This window comes from Oryx dammah, unplaced genomic scaffold (assembly GCF_014754425.2).
Source record: "Oryx dammah isolate SB20612 unplaced genomic scaffold, SCBI_Odam_1.1 HiC_scaffold_19, whole genome shotgun sequence".
Lineage (NCBI taxonomy): Eukaryota > Metazoa > Chordata > Mammalia > Artiodactyla > Bovidae > Oryx > Oryx dammah.
In genome coordinates, this window is record NW_024070203.1 from 47,582,875 (window position 1) to 47,599,446 (window position 16,572).

General features: G+C 43.6%; 1 protein-coding gene across 1 annotated transcript in view; it reads right to left on the minus strand.

The window, feature by feature from the left end:
- TRPA1 (transient receptor potential cation channel subfamily A member 1) overlaps positions 1–16,314 on the minus strand; it is a 57,980-nt gene extending 41,666 nt beyond the window's left edge. The window contains exons 1-3 of the mRNA XM_040262022.1: positions 16,207–16,314; positions 9,331–9,490; positions 6,478–6,653 (exon numbers count right to left, since the gene is read on the minus strand). Of these exons, the coding sequence (XP_040117956.1) occupies positions 6,478–6,653; positions 9,331–9,490; positions 16,207–16,314 (444 nt within the window). The remainder of the gene's footprint in view (positions 1–6,477; positions 6,654–9,330; positions 9,491–16,206) is intronic.
- Positions 16,315–16,572: the final 258 nt, after the last annotated feature.

Genomic DNA, 16,572 nt, shown 5'->3' on the forward strand with positions numbered 1-16,572 from the left:
ATGGGTTTATTTCTAGACTTTCTTCTATTTCAGTGTGATACCTATCCTTCTGTATTTGTTAGCCTCAAAATTTGATTTCTAGTTAACAGTAGCTTTCAACTGTTACCTGCCTTTGAGTTCCTAAATCACACTTTCAGAGGTAAGATTAATTAAGTCAGTGAGCATTTGTTCTTGAAAAGAGCCTTCAGAGGAAGCACAAGAGTTCACTGGGGAAACGTGGCACCTCTCAGGGGGCGGGGTCTGCACTCGCTGGTGGCCCAGCACGGATGATACAGAAGTAGCATCAGGCTCATGAATAATGCAGACAGCGACAGAAGCTGACAGCCTATTGCCAAAGGCCTCTCCAATAACCTCTGCAAGGGGCTGTTCTGACTTGTCTTCTTAGGCACAGATACTTAAACTCTCCTCTTCCCCTTCAGCCAGAACGCCTAGTTACTAATTTATTCATTCAAGAGCCATCATTTAGCAGCAATGCTGAGGACTGGAGATGTTCCATTAGTCACACACAGTGTCTTCTTTCAGTATAAGCAGTCAGAGTGGGAGATGAGTATGTGAACATTTGATTGCTGTACCCTGTGCTAAGGATTACGGCAAAGCTACCTACAGGGCACAAGGGGAGAGTGGAAAGGGGGCTCCTCTCACACTCTCTCTGCCTGGCTTACAGGAGCCAAGGACTCAGGAGGCTGAGAGGAAGGGGTCTGAACTAAGGAAGCTTGGAGTTCATGGACACCCCTGAGATATTGTTGGTGTATTATAGGCTGAGTAGGTTTGGGTGTGATGTGATAAACTGAATGTTTTTGTCCCTCAAAATTCATATATTGAAATCCTAATCCCCAGTGTGGTATTAAGAGGAGGGGCATTTGGGAAGTGCTTAGGTCTACAAGATAGAGTAAGAAGGATGGGCGCTCATCTTCTCCTGTGAGAACTCCAAAATTACAACTCACTGCTGAACAACCATTGACAGGAGAACGTTGCTGCTGCTGCTGCTAAGTCACTTCAGTCGTGTCCAACTCTGTGTGACCCCACAGACGGCAGCCCACCAGGCTCCCCCATCCCTGGGATTCTCTAGGCAAGAACACTGGAGTGGGTTGCCATTTCCTTCTCCAATGCATGAAAGTGAAAGTGAATCACTCAGTTGTGTCCAACTCTTAGCGACCTCATGGACTGCAGCCTACCAGGCTCCTCCGTCCATGGGATTTTCCAGACAAGAGTACTGGAGTGGGGTGCCATTGCCTTCTCCAGGAGAATGTTGGATCCCACCAAAGAAAGATACACCGTGTCCAAGGGCAAAGGAGAAAGCCCCAGAAAGATGGTAGGAGGGGTGAAATTCTGTTTAGAATCAAACCCCATACCTACCAGAGACACTGAGAGGGCTCAAACAAAACCTTGTGTACACCAGGAGATGCCACAGAGACTGAGGCATACTTGCCTCTGAGTGCCTGAGTGTCTTCTGCGGAGGTGTGGGTCAGCAGTGCCTTGCCACCAGAGTAGGGGCTCTGGGTGCAACAGACCTGGGTATCGCATAAGTCCTCTTGGAAGAGGTTGCCATTAACTCTACCACAGAGCTGCCACAACTTACACAGGACTGGGGAAACAGACTCTTGGAGGGCACAAACAAAACCTTCTGCACACCAGGATCCAGGAGAAAGGAGCAGTGACCTCACAAGAGACTGACCCAGACTTGCCTCTGAGTGCCCAGGAGTCTCTGGCAGAGGTGTGGGTCGATGGTGGCCTGCTGCAGGCCCGGGTGCACTGAGTGTGGCAGTGCGTGCACGAGACCTTTTGAAGGAGGTCGCCATTTTCTTCACTACCTCCACCATAGTTTGCTCTCAGGTCAAACAACAGGGAGGGAACACAGCCCCGCCCATCAACAGAAAATTGGATTAAAGATTTACTGAGCATGGCCCCGCCCATCAGAACAAGACCCAGTTTCCCCACAGTCAGTCTCTCCCACCAGGAAGCTTCCATGAGCCTCTTATCCTTATCCCTCAGAGGGCAGACAGAATGAAAACCACAACCACAGAAAATGAATCCAACTGATCACATGGACCACAGCCTTGTCTAATTCAATGAAACTATGAACCATGCCATAGGGCAACCCAAGACAGACAGGTCGTGGTGGAGAGTTCTGACAGAATGTGGTCCACTGGAGAAGGGAATGGCAAACCACTTCAGTATTCTTGCCTTGAGAACCCCATGAACACTATGAAAAGGCAAAAAGATATGACACTGAAAGATGAACTCCCCAGGTCAGTAGGTGCCTGATATGCTACTGGAGAAGAGTAGAAAAATAACTGTAGAAAGAATGAAGAGATGGAGCCAAAACAAAAACAACACACAGTTGTGGATGTGACCAGTGATGGAAGTAAAATCCAATGCTATAAAAAACATTGCATAGGAACCTGGAATGTTAGGTGCATGAATCAAGGCAAATTGGAAGCGGTCAAAGAGGAGATGGTAAGAATGAATATCGACATTTTAGGAATCAGTGAACTAAAATGGACTGCAATGGGTGAATTTAATTCAGATGACCATTGTATCTAGTACTGTCAGCAAGAATCCCTTAGAAGAAATGGAGTAGCCTCATAAGTCAAGAAAAGAATGCTAAACGTAGTTTTTGGGTGCAGTCTTAAAAATGACAGAATGATCTCTGTTCCTTTCCAAGGCAAACCATTCAATATCACAGTAATCCAAGTCTATGCCCCAACCAGTAATGCTGAAGAAGCTGAAGTTGAATGGTTCTATGAAAACCTATAAGACCTCCTAGAACTAACACCAAAAGAGATGTCCTTTTCATTTTAGAGGACTGGAATGCAAAAGTAGGAAGTTAAGGGATACCTGGAGTAACAGGCAAATTAGGCCTTGGTGTACAAAATGAAGCAGGGCAAAGGCTAACAGAGTTTTGCCAAGAAAATGCACTGGTCATAGCAAACGCCCTCTTCCAACAACATGAGACAAGACTCTACACATGGACATCACCAGATGATCCACACTGAAATCAGATTGATTATATTCTTTGTAGCCAAAGATGGAGAAGCTCTATATAATCAGCAAAAAACAAGACTGGGGGCTGACTGTGGCTCAGATCATGAATTCTTTATTGCAAAATTCAGACTTAAATTGAAGAAAGTAGGGGAAACCACTAGACCATTCAGGTATGACCTAAATCAAATCCCTTACAATTATATAGTAGAAGTGACACATAGATTCAAGGGATTAGATCTGATAGACAGAGTGCCTGAAGAACTATGCATGGAGCTTTGTGACATTGTACAGTAGCCAGTGATCAAGACCAAGAAAAAGAAATGCAAAAGGCAAAATAGCTGTCTGAGGAGGCCTTACAAATAGCTGAGAAAAGAAGGGAAGCGAAAGGCAAAGGAGAAAAGGAAAGATATACCCATCTGAATGCAGAGTTCCAAAGAATAGCAAGGAGAGATAACAAATCCTTCTTCAGTGATCAATGCAAAGAAATAGAAGAAAACAATAGAATGGGAAAGACTAGAGATCTCTTCAAGAAAATTAGAGATACCAAGGGAACATTTCATGCAAAGATGGGCATAATAAAGGACAGAAATGGTATGGACCTAACAGGATATTAAGAAGAGATGGCAAGAATACACAGAAGGACTATACAAAAAAAGATCTTAATGACCCAGATAACCACAATGGTGTGATCACCCACCTAGAGTCGGGCATCCTGGAATGCGAAGTCATGTGGGCCTTAGGAAGCATCACTATGAACAAAGCTAGTGGAGATCATGGAATTCCAGCTGAGTTCTTTCAAATCCTAAAAGATGATGCTGTGAAAATGCTGCACTCAATATGCCAGCAAATTTGGAAAACTCAGCAGTGGCCACAGGACCAGAAAAAGTCAGTTTTCATTCCAATCCCAAAGAAAGGCAATGGCAAAGAATGTTCAAACTATTGCACAATTTTGCTCATCTCACATGCTAGCAAAATAATGCTCAAAATTCTCCAAGCCAGGCTTCAACAGTACGTGAACTGTGAACTTCCAGATGTTCAAGCTGGATTTTAAAAAGGCAGAGGAACCAGAGATCAAACTGTCAACATCTGTTGGATCACTGAAAAAGCAAGAGAGTTCCAGAAAAACACCTACTTCCGCTTTATTGACTATGACAAAGCCTTTGACTGTGTAGATCACAACAAACCATGGAAAATTCTTAAAGAGATGGGAATACCAGACCAGCTGACTTGCCTCCTGAGAAATCTGTATGCAGGCCAGGAAGCAACAGTTATAACTGGACATGGAACAACAGACTGGCTCCAAATCGGGAAAGGAGTACATCAAGGCTGTATATTGTAACCCTGCTTATGTAACTTATATGCAAAGTACGTCATGCAAAATGTTGGGCTGGATGAGCACAAGCTGGAATTAAGATTGCTGGGAGAAATATCAATAACCTCAAATATGCAGATGACCCCACCCTTATGGCAGAAAGCAAAGAAGAACTAAAGAGCCTCTTGATGAAAGTGAAAGAGGAGAGTGAAAAAGTTGGCTTAAAACTCAACATTCAGAAAACTAAGATCATGGCATCTGGTCCCATCCCTTCATGGCAAATAGATGGGGAAACAGTGTCAGACTTTATTTTGGGGGGCTCCAAAATTACTGCAGATAGTGACTACAGTCATAAAATTAAAAGATGCATGCTCCTTGGAAGAAAAGCTATGACCAACCTAGACAGCATATTAAAAAGCAGAGACATTACTTTGCCAACAAGTCCATTTAGTCAAAGCTATGGTTTTTCCAGTAGTCATGTATGGATGTGAGAGTTGGACTATAAAGAAAGCTGAGTGCCAAAAAATTGATGCTTTTGAACTGTAGTCTTGGAGAACACTCTTGAGAGTCCCTTGGACTGCAAGGAGATCCAGCCAGTCCATCCTAAAGAAAATCAGTCCTGAAAATTCATTGAAAGGACTGATGCTGAAGCTGAAACTCCAATACTCTGGCCATCTGATGGAAGAACTGACTCCTTTGAAAAGCCCCTGATGCTGGGAAAGACTGAAGGCAGGAAGAGAAGGGGCTGACAGAGGATGCGATGGTTGGATGTCATCACTGACTCACTGGACATGAGTTTGAGCAAGCTCCAGGAGTTGGTGAAGGACAGGGAAGCCTGGCGTGCTGCAGTCCATTGTGCTGCAAAGAGTCAGACATGACTAAGCAACCGAACTGAACTAGGTCATGAAGGCAGAACCCTCACGAGTGGGATTAGCACTCTTATAAACGAAAGCCCAGAAAGCTCTCATTCCTTCCTCAATATGAAGACAGAGAGAGACAGAGGCGACCTATTAACCAGGAATCAGGCCCTTACCAGATACCAACTCTTCTACTGCCTCAATCTCGGTCAACCCAGCCTCCACAGCTGAGAGAGACAGCTGTTGTTCAAGCCACTGCGTCTGCGGTTTTCTGTGATAGCAGCCGGAACTATGACACAACAGCCATGTCATCCTTCGCAATGTTTTTCCTACAGGAAAATTTACTGCAAGGTCCAAATTACCTACCTCAGAAATGAATTTCTAGAATATAATTCCTTTGTAAACTGTATTTCTCAAGGCTTCCTCTAACTGACCCAACTCACTCTCTTAAAAAATATTAAGAAATTTCCCCATATTATTATTATGTCTTCTGCTAAGACATGTCATCCACTAAGGCATGTCATTGACTCTCATAAAAACAATAAATCCTAATTATATTTCCTCTCTTCACCAAGGCACTGGTCACCTCCTTTTTTTGAAGCATTAGATCAGCCAGGTAAAAGCAGTAAAACCCTGACTTGAGAAACATAAAAATGAAGACAAATTTCCTAACTCTTGGTTTTTCCTCCTAACTCTTATGCACTAAGCACATTATTTGATTCTCTCTCTTCCTCAGTTTCCTCAGCTATGAAATGGGAATAATAATGGTCTTCAGTTCAGTTCAGTTCAGTCGCTCAATCGTGTCCGACTCTTTGCGACCCCATGAATCGCAGCACACCAGGCCTCCCTGTCCATCACCAACTCCTAGAGTTCACTCAGATTTGCATCCATCGAGTTAGTGATGCCATCCAGCCGTCTCATCCTCGGTTGTCCCCTTCTTCTCCTGCCCCCAATCCCTCCCAGCATCAAAGTCTTTTCCAATGAGTCAACTCTTCCCATGAGGTGGCCAAAGTACTTTATAGATTTTTTTAAATGGGGATTTAAAAACCAAAAACACAGAAGGCTCCTAAACACAGAAAAAGGCTGGTAGCTGATACATAAGAACTAATCAAGAAAATAAGATGGTGCTTATTATTCTTCACATCATCATCATCACGATCACTATGGAGATGATTTTGGTCAGAAGAAAAGCCAACTTTAAAATCATCACATGCTGTTGGCCCTGGTGGCCGAGGTTGGCCTTTTGGACAAAGCAGACATAACTGGACGTGAGGCCCGGCCCACGCTACGTTGCTCGGCCTGGGGAGCCACCAGCAAGCTCACCTTCATCACGTCGTTGTACCCGCCCTGCACAGCCACATGCAGCGGGGCCATCATGCTGCAGTTTCGGAGGTTTGGGTTGGCTCCTTTGCGAAGAAGAAACTTCACACTTTCCACCTGGTTTTTTCCTGCGGCCCAGTGCAGCGGGGTATTTCCATAATCATCCATCACATTCAGTACTAGAAAAAGACACCAAAATACAGGTGAGACGTTGCTTGGATTGTACTTGGCACCTACTGAATGCCTATTTACTGCAAAGCTCGGTACCAAGTGCCATGGTAGAGGCTTCTCCTTCTTTAGGAGAAATAAAAAGATAGCTTCAGTTCTCAAAAACATCTAACAGACACCTTTGGGGATGCATGTCAGTGATGGCACTGACTTTGTCAAATGAGTTAGCTTTCAATCTGTAGGATCCATAGGAAATAGGTCTTCCTATTGCTACATGCTTTTATCTGTGCTATGAATTTGGGGATTTGTTGCAAAGCATTGAGTTTATATAAAAGTAACAATTCTACACCAGGCAACTCTAAGTTCCATGCAACCATTATTTCATCCAACCCACTAATAGCTCACAAGGGGCCATGACCATTTTTCAGAAAGATGAGGACTAGAGAGGTTCAAAATCCTGCCAACATTATGCAGCCAGTAAGGAGCTCTGTAAGCTGACTTAGTTCTTTGAATCTCAGTTTTCTCATATTCAAATTTGGTGGAAGGAAGGAAAGAGGGGAGGGAGGAGAGGAGGAGCATAACAGATAGGTACTCCTTGCAATATTTTTAGAAGAATATCAAATCATGTCCTTAAAGATCTTAATGGAGTGTTTGGCCTTTAGCAATGGTTCAAAAAAATGTTAATGAGAAAAAAGATGCACCACTAACACACACAAGACTGGAATTAGAGCTTGTGCACCTTGATGCCATACATGGTCCTGACATATTTCTACAATATATCATTGTATTATTTACTCTGTGATTAGCATGCCCTTTGACACTGCAGGATTTACTTTATATCTGTTCTAAAATAGACACGACTGTCTGCTTTATCAACCATTTTAATTGGTGGTAGTATATTTTTTATGTCTGAAGAGAAGGGAAAAGAGCTCATTCATAAATATGACTTAAGGACCACCTACAATGCCTGGAATCATGCTGCAGCCATATTTCTCATTTCTCTCCTTTTTAACATTTATCTCCCCACTATCTTCTCTCAGTCACTCCAGTGCCTCATTTTCAACCACACACACACACATACACACACACTCACACATACACACACACTCTGTCTCTCTCTCACATACTCACACACATCCCTTGACCATTCTGTCTGATCAAGACAAAGCACCACATTCAGCATTTCATTTAGCACCAAACCTCGTGAAACCACGGCCAAAACTTACAGACTCCCACTCATCGATTAAATAACTTGAATTTGGCTTTTACCACCATTGCTTTTCATAAATCACTTTTACAGAGGTCAGGGGGCCTTCTAATGTCAAGGTTATTGTGTCTCCTTTCTATGTGATCTCTTTGTGGTACCTAAGCCTTCTGACTAATCTCTCCCTTGGCTCATGTGCCATCAATCTCATGCGTCACTGTCTTCACCATCATTTTTCTGTCTTTTCCTCGGCTCTCTGACCCTGAACATTGGTGTTTTACCCTTAGGCACCTTCATTGGCAATTCTATGGTCTTCTACAGGATTTTCACGCATTTATGCAATTTGAGCTTCACTCTATGCCATACTGGCCCTGTGGTGTGACCCTTTCCTTCTATATTTTTGGTCTACTAGATACAAGGTATTAGGCTACAAGTCTACTAGAAATTTTCCAGTGGATGTCCCCTGGGCCTTTTAAACTCAGTATGACCATATTTAAATTATCTCTTCACACTCACTTTTCTTCTGTTTTCTTATAAACCTTCTTTTCCAGATGGCTAGACTATTCATCTAATTCCTAAATTAAGAATGTCAACATCAGTCCACCTTTTCATCACTTACTCCTTGCATTCAATCTTTATCAAGCACTTTCCACTCTACATGTGAAATAGCCCCTGAATCTCTCCCTTTCTCCTTATTCCAATCTCAAAACCCTAGTAGATGCTCAACTTCTCTTTACTACTAAAATAGCTTTTTAACTGACCTTCATCTTACCTTAAATAATAATGGTCTTATTACACCACCTCACTGCTTAAATCTCTGTGTCATCCCTCTTCCTTATCAACTACAGCTGAGTTTCTCAAAGAAGGCTGGGGGTACAAGGCTGGGGAGGATGTGACATCTTCTTGGGGTGTCAATTTTATTGACACGATCATGGTGGCACTAGAGGTAAAGAACCCACCTGCCAATGCAGGAGACATAGGAGATGCATGTTCGATCTCTGGGTTGGGAACATCCCCTGGAGAAGGAAACGGCTAGCTCTTCTACTATTCTTGCCTGGAGAATATCATGGACAGAGGAGCCTGGTGGGCTATATAGTCCATAGGGTCCCAAAGAGACAGACACAACTGAAGTGACTTAGGATGCACACACAGCAAGCAAGCAATTTAAGTATGTGATGACCTCAGTGGAAATAGTATATAAGAATACATGAAATATACATGATTTTTTATGATCTATCATGCAATTGCAAAGAAAATCTGCACTGGCAGTGGGCTGTCCCAGATTCCTGCACTGTCCTCTGCAGTATTTCTGTGAAAAAGATTGAAGGGCACTGGCTAGAGGGAAGACCACATTCCTGAGTGAGACATTCAGGTCCTTTATAATCTGGAACTAACTGACGCTCCAGAATCACTTCATTCCACTCTTTCCAAATGAGTCTAATGAGATGATGAAGTACCCGGCACTAGCTGTAAAGTTCTGTTACCTTCACAGGAGGATTCATTGACAATCATCTCCATCAGCTCCACTTGACCTTCTTCTGCAGCGTGGTGCAAAGGGGAGGCATTCACATCATCGTATTTTTTTGATCTCTTTTGTTTCTTCACAAAGTTTTGTAAACCACATTTGTTTCCCTCGAACACCACCTAGAAGTATATACAAAATTGTTACCTTAAATAAGCATATAGAAAACTTATTAGTATGATAAGTTCATTGTCAAAAGATTATCATCCAAACTAGTTCTTGTGCTTATGATAAGTAAACAAATTTTTTTCTGAAGAACACAAAATGTTTAGACATATAGAGCATGCCCCAGAGCATACATGCTCAGCTGTGTTTGACTCGTTGTGACCCTATGGACTGTAGCCCGCCAGGCTCCTCTGTCCATGGGTTTTTCCAGGCAAGAATACTGGAGTGGGTAGCCATTTCCTACACCAGGAGATCTTCTGAACCTAGGAATTGAATCTGTGTCTCCTTAATTGGCTGGCTGATTCTTAGACACGTAGAAAGAAAGTGAAAGTGTTAGTCACTCAGTCATGTGTGACTCTTTGAGGCCCTCTGGACTGTAGTCCACCAACCTCCTTTATCCATGGAATTCTCCAGGCATGAACACTGGAGTGGGTAGCCATTCCCTTCTCCAGGAGATCTTCCTCACCCAAGGATCAAACCCAGGTCTACAAATGCTTTCACATCGATAAGCACATTAAATAAATAATTTGATTTTCTGATCCCAAACCTGTATATGTTGTAGAAATAAAGGCCTTGAGAAGAGTTTGGAAGTAAATGTAATAGATGCGAGCTGAGAAGAAAATAAGAGTGAAAACATAGAGGCATTGTTTCTTCCAGGTGAAAAATGTACTGAAACCACAGCATAAGGGATTCAGGTTGATGAAAAAAATTTTCATGAATGCAAGGAAACTAAATAATTTAGTTTCTAACTAAAAGTAGAAACTAAATTATTGTCCTTTCTTTGGCCTTCCTGCTGATAGTCAATTCCCATCCAATGTGTTCCTAGGTAATGGAGGGAGATAGAATCATATTGAACGATGGTCATGTAAGTCTCTTGGTCAGTTATCTAGAACAGCTGCCCAATCTCCTCTGGGAATGAACTATCTCCCCTCTTTTGACCACTGGGATTCTGAGCCAGGCCAAGTCAGGTCAGTGCAGTGCCTCATGGTTCTCTGCAGGCAGGAAGGGCTAGCATTTAGTTTAGTTCAGTTCAGTTCAGTTGCTCAACTGTGTCCGACTCTTTGCAACCCCATGGACTGCAGCATGCCAGGCTTCCCTGTCCATCACCAACACCCAGAGCTTGCTCAAACTCATGTCCATCAAGCTAGTGATGCCATCCAACCATTTCATCCTCTGTCTCCCCCTTCTCCTCCTGCCTTCAATCTTTCTCAGCATCAGGGTCTTTTCCAATGAGTCAGTTCTTCACAGCAGGTGATCAAAGAACTTGAGCTTCAGCCTCAGCATCAGTCCTTCCAATCAATATTCAGGACTGATTTCCTTTAGGATGGACTGGTTTGATTTTGCAGTACAAGGGCCTCTCAAGAATCTTCTCCAACACCACAGTTCAAAAGCATCAATTCTTTGGCACTCAGCTTTCTTTATAGTCCAACTCTCACATCCATACATGACTACTGGAACAACCATAGCTTTGACTAGACGGACCTTTGTTGGCAAAGTGATATCTCTGCTTTTTAATATGCTGTCTGGGTTTGTCATGGCTTTTCTTCCAAGGAGAAGTGTCTTTTAATTTCATGGCTGCAGTCACCATCTGCAGGGATTTTGGAGCCCCCCAAAATTAAATTCTCTCACTGTTTCCACTATTTGTGTACTTACTTACCACCAGAGATCAAGACACTGAGAGGTTACATTGTTTGCCCAAAGGCACATAGTAAGGAACGAAGTTAGAATTTGAACGGAAGGTACATGGAATGCAGATTTTGTCTGACTGATGAATGCCAAAAATCCAACATACAGTGGAGACTGAAGTTGTGATAGAGAAACTGTGTGATAAAGTCTCCAGATCATAAGAACAAACTTTGCAGGACAAGTTCCATAAGTTTTGGGCATAGTTGGCAGTTGTCACTGGCCTGGAAAAGTATGATTCCAAACAGACATTAATGTCCACTGATGTCAGGGGAGGAGCAAGAACTTTCTAGAAGATGTAAATTTTCTCTAAGGTTTGTTTTCTTCATGCTCTTTATATTCTTTATTATAACTGCACTAAAGATGACTTATCATGGACGACAGTATATCTCTTCCTTGTGAAATTTCAAAGTGTTGATATTCTACTTTTGATTCATTCTCACAAGGTATGAAATTTCCAAATTTACACATATTCAGTAAAAAATTTTAAATGAGCTCTTCACAGAAGTAGGCTCTTTTTCAATGTCTCACCCCATCAAAGGAAGTGTTTACCTGACTCCATTAGGAAGTATTATAGCACTTGAAATTGATATGTTCTTCCAGTAATAATAAAGGAATTCTCTCATTTACCCCCACAGTGTCAAAAAGAGCAATTCACAGGTCTACTCAGTGATGTGCAGTCAACACAAACCCAATTACACACTCTTTGACAGCCAGGCCTGGGTTCAGAGGCTCATGAGGTACTGCTGAGTTCACAATGATAACAAAGCATCTAAATATTTTATACAAGCTCATCAGATGTGCTGTGTGAATTTAGTTCACGGCATGTTACCTAAGCTTCGAAGAGATTTCTTTAAAGAAAGTACTGAAAGTCAAGGATGTCATCTGGACAAGTTATTACATATTCAGTCAATATAGTTTTCTACTGCCACAGGGCCACTTCAGATTCTTTCAGATTCTGAACTCTATGACTAGATACAGAATGTAACAGACTAGATCACGTTTGTTGTCATTCAGTCGCTAAGTTGTGTCTGACTCTTTGTGACCCCCGTGGCCTACAGCAGGCCAGGCTTCCCTGTCCTTCACAGTATCTCAGAGTTTGCTCAAATTCATGTCCATTGAGTAGGTGACACGCACTTAACCATTTTATCCTCTGCCTCCCCCTTCTTCTCCTGCCCTCAATCTTTCCCAGCATCAGGATCTTTTCCAATGAGTTGGCTCTTCACATCAGGTGGCCAGAGTATTGGAGCTTCAGCTTCAGCATCAATGATTATTCAATATTCCAATGAATATTCAGGGTTGATTTCCTTTAGGATTGATTGCTTAGTTCTCCTATTAGGTTTAAAGAAGCTATTTCTGAGTCCTTTAAACTGGAGGTATCAAATACACCTGTTTTAGGTTGTTTTAATGAAATATATATACGCAGTACGGGGCAAAAAGGAAGGAAATTATTACAATGAGGAATTTTAACAAATGGGAGATTATAACTATGAGAAGTAAGTAAGTAAGGTAAGTGTTAGTCACTCAGTTGTGCCCAACTCTATGCAATCCCCCAATGAACTGTAGCCTGCCAGGCTCCTCTGTCCATGGAATTCTCCAGGCAAGAATACCGAGTAGTTAGCCATTTCCTCCTCCAGGGGATCTTCCCGACTCAAGGATTGAAGTCAGGTCTCCTGCATTGCAGGTGGATTCATTACCGTCTGAGCCACCAGGGAAGCCCATATCAATTAGAAATTAAGGCCAAATGCTGAAGTATTAACTCCCTTGAAAGAAAGTCATTGGAAAAGATTAAAACCATCAGTCAGATGATTCATATTCCACATTTCTGCTCTTGTAAGTTTTCTACCATACTTCGATTTTGTCAGGATTCCTGAGATATTATGTGTGCATGCTGGAGAAAATATTGTACACCATGTCTTCTTAATGAGGAAATCCTTAGAGTTAAGAACTCTCCAGAGTGCTACATGTATTCGTTTGTAATTAGTCTCACTGCTGAGATTTCTACAGGATGATTTAAAGTCCAATCCCAAAAAAAGGCAATGCCAAAGAATGCTCAAACTATCGCACAATTGCACTCATCTCACACGCTAGCAAAGTAATGCTCAAAATTCTCCAAGTCAGGCTTTAACAATATGTAAACCGTGAACTTCCAGATGTTCAAGCTGGTTTTAGAAAAGGCAGAGGAACCAGAAATCAAATTGCCAACATCCACTGGATCATCGAGAAAGCAAGAGAGTTCCAGAAAAGCATCTATTTCTGCTTTATTGACTATGCCAAAGCCTTTGACTGTGTGGATCACAATAAACTGTGGACAATTCTGAAAGAGATGGGAATACCAGACCACCTAACCTGCCTCTTGAGAAACCTGTTTGCAGGTCAGGAAGCAACAGTTAGAACTGGACATGGAACAACAGACTGGTTCCAAATAGGAAAAGGAGTACGTCAAGGCTGTATATTGTCACCCTGCTTATTTAACTTATATGCAGAGTACATCATGAGAAATGCTGGGCTGGAAGAAGCACAAGCTGGAAGCAAGATTGCTGGGACAAATATCAATAACCTGAGATATGCAGATGACACCACCCTTATGGCAGAAAGTGAAGAGGAACTCAAAAGCCTCTTGATGAAAATGAAAGAGGAGAGTGAAAAAGTTGGCTTAAAGCTCAACATTCAGAAAATGAAGATCATGGCATCTGGCCCCATCACTTCATGGGAAATAGATGGGGAAACAGTAGAAACAGTGTCAGACTTTATTTTTGGGGGCTCCAAAATCACTGCAGATGGTGATTGCAGCCATGAAATTAAAAGACGCTTACTCCTTGGAAGAAAGTTATGACCAACCTAGATAGCATATTGAAAAGCAGAGACATTAGTTTGCCAACAAAAGTCCATCTAGTCAAGGCTATGGTTTTTCCAGTAGTCATGCATGGATGTGAGAGTTGGACTGTGAAGGAAGCTGAGCGCCGAAGAATTGATGCTTTTGAACTGTGGTGTTGGAGAAGACTCTTGAGAGTCCCTTGGACTGCAAGGAGATCCAATCAGTCCATCCTAAAGGAGATCAGTCCTGGGTGTTCATTGGAAGGACTGATGCTGAAGCTGAAGCTCCAATACTTTGGCCATCTCATGCGGAGTTGACTCATTGGAAAAGACCCTGATGCTCGGAGGGATGGGGGCAGGAGGAGAAGGGGACGACAGAGGATGAGATGGCTGGATGGCATCACCTACTCAATGGACATGAGTTTTAGTGAACTCCGGGAGCTGGTGATGGATAGGGAGGCCTGGCGTGCTGCGATTCATGGGGTAGCAAAGAGTCGGAGACGACTGAGCGACTGAACTGAACAAAATAAAATATATAAATCCCTCAATGTACAAGCTTGACTGTGGTTTTCAAAGCCTTAGATAACATAAATGCTTCTGCTGGATTTAGGCAAGAAAACTAAACAAAGACAAATTAAAACACAAAGAAAGTAAGTTTGAGACACTGTATTGCAGAATTCCTTCACTAATTATCTCTAGAAAACACAGACCACATTGATAAGTAAAGAAAGTACCTTCGGTGTGATTTTCAAAATTAAAAAAATTTTTCCAGTCCCTTAATGTTAATTCCAAAGACGCTATCCTAGTGTTTGACCTTCACTTATAACTTCATTTCTTTGTATTAAGCTAAAAGACGATCGTTATTATACTAATATTAAAGAGGAGGAAAAGTATTTAATCTGGATTTAATCTGGATGCACCTTGGAGGCCTGGTTTGTGGTTTTACGTAATTTTCTATGCATGCCTGACTCACAACCAGGATTAAACATACTGTCTATTCACTTATCCTATTTAGAGGGCAACTTGGTGATTTCTACCAAAATTAAGCCCATAGGTGACTTTCGATCCTACTGGGCCTTTAACATACTCATTAAGGTACTGTAGACAGAGGAAGCCATATCTACACCCAGAGACACTCAATCACGTGTGTAATAGCAAAACAAAACAAACACACACATGCTGGTCTGGTAAAGCATGACACATTCATACAAGGGAATATTATAAAGCTGCTAAGAAGAATGAGATACATCTCCAGCAGCTGATTTTGAAAGTATTCTAAAATATATTCCATGAGCAAATCAAAGTGTAAATGGTTTCACCATGCAAAGAGATTTGTGGTGGCGTTGGATAGAGCTTTTAATTCTTTTAACGTTTAAAAAGAGGTGCTTCCTCCTACTGACAACGTGAGGCATCCAGGGATGAGTTTTCTGAGCATCCGACAGCCTCCGCCCTCAGCGCCATCAGCCAGCAACCTGAGCTGGTTCAGCCTTTTGGTCAGAGCGACTTTGGAATCCGCAAAAGAAACAGAAGCCCACCGTCCTAGGCCTTGGAACCCCGGAAGACCACCTACCTAGCTTCGAAGGGTCTCCTCCCTCAAAGTCCCTTCCGACTGACTGCCCTGACTGCCCCAGCCCCTGGAGGGGGCCGTCCTCCCAATCCCTGCAACACCACACTGTTAGGTTCTGCTTCCCTTTCCCTCCGCGAGACAAGCGTGCTTCTGAACCCCAAACTCTTGAGTAGCTAGCTCTCCGACCGCCAGATTCAGCCATCTAGCTGTTTCGTTCTAAATAAAATCTATAAAAAGAACAGCACGCACTCCAAAACTGGTTCCGATTTTGGAACCTGGCAGTTGCGGCCAAATGCTAGCAGTACTTTAGGAGTAGGTCTCCCCACGCTACAGCTGCCCCCCACAAGCAAAAGCAGGGTGAACAAACAAGCAAACAGGAAGGATAAAGCCGGCACCAACCGGCGGGCGCCTTTTAAGAACCCGACTCCCCGAGCTCCCCACTTCCCGAGGTCCATACTGGACGGCACGCACACCCCGAAGCAGACAGCCCTCACCTGGCCGGGTCCTCCCATCCCGGGGCTGCCCGCTAGGAAACTTCGAGTCGAGGAGGGTAAAGTTAGGAAGAGCCGACCCGCGCCCGGACTTGTGACGCGCCCGCCCGGGTACCTTGAAGTCATTGCTGTTGTCCTTGTGGTCCTCCACGCCCAGGCAGACGAAGTCCCGGGGCTCCTTCTTCTCCCCGGGGCGCAGCATCTTTCTCAGGCTTCGCCTCATTGACCACGCCCCGGACGCCACCTGCGGCAGCTGCTCCCCACGGGCGCGGGCACCTAGGGCGAGACAGTCGCGGTGAGCCGGCGCCGGGCGCGGCCTGGGCGCTGAGGGCGCGCGCGCCGCTGGGGTCCGCGCCGGAGCTCCGAGCTCTTCCGCAGCCGGCGGTCCCCGGGAGAAAAGAGGTTAGCTCTGCGCGAGGCCGGGAGGACTTCTGGCCAGAGTTGCCCGGCTCAGGCTACTTGTAGGGCAGGAAGCAGGAGG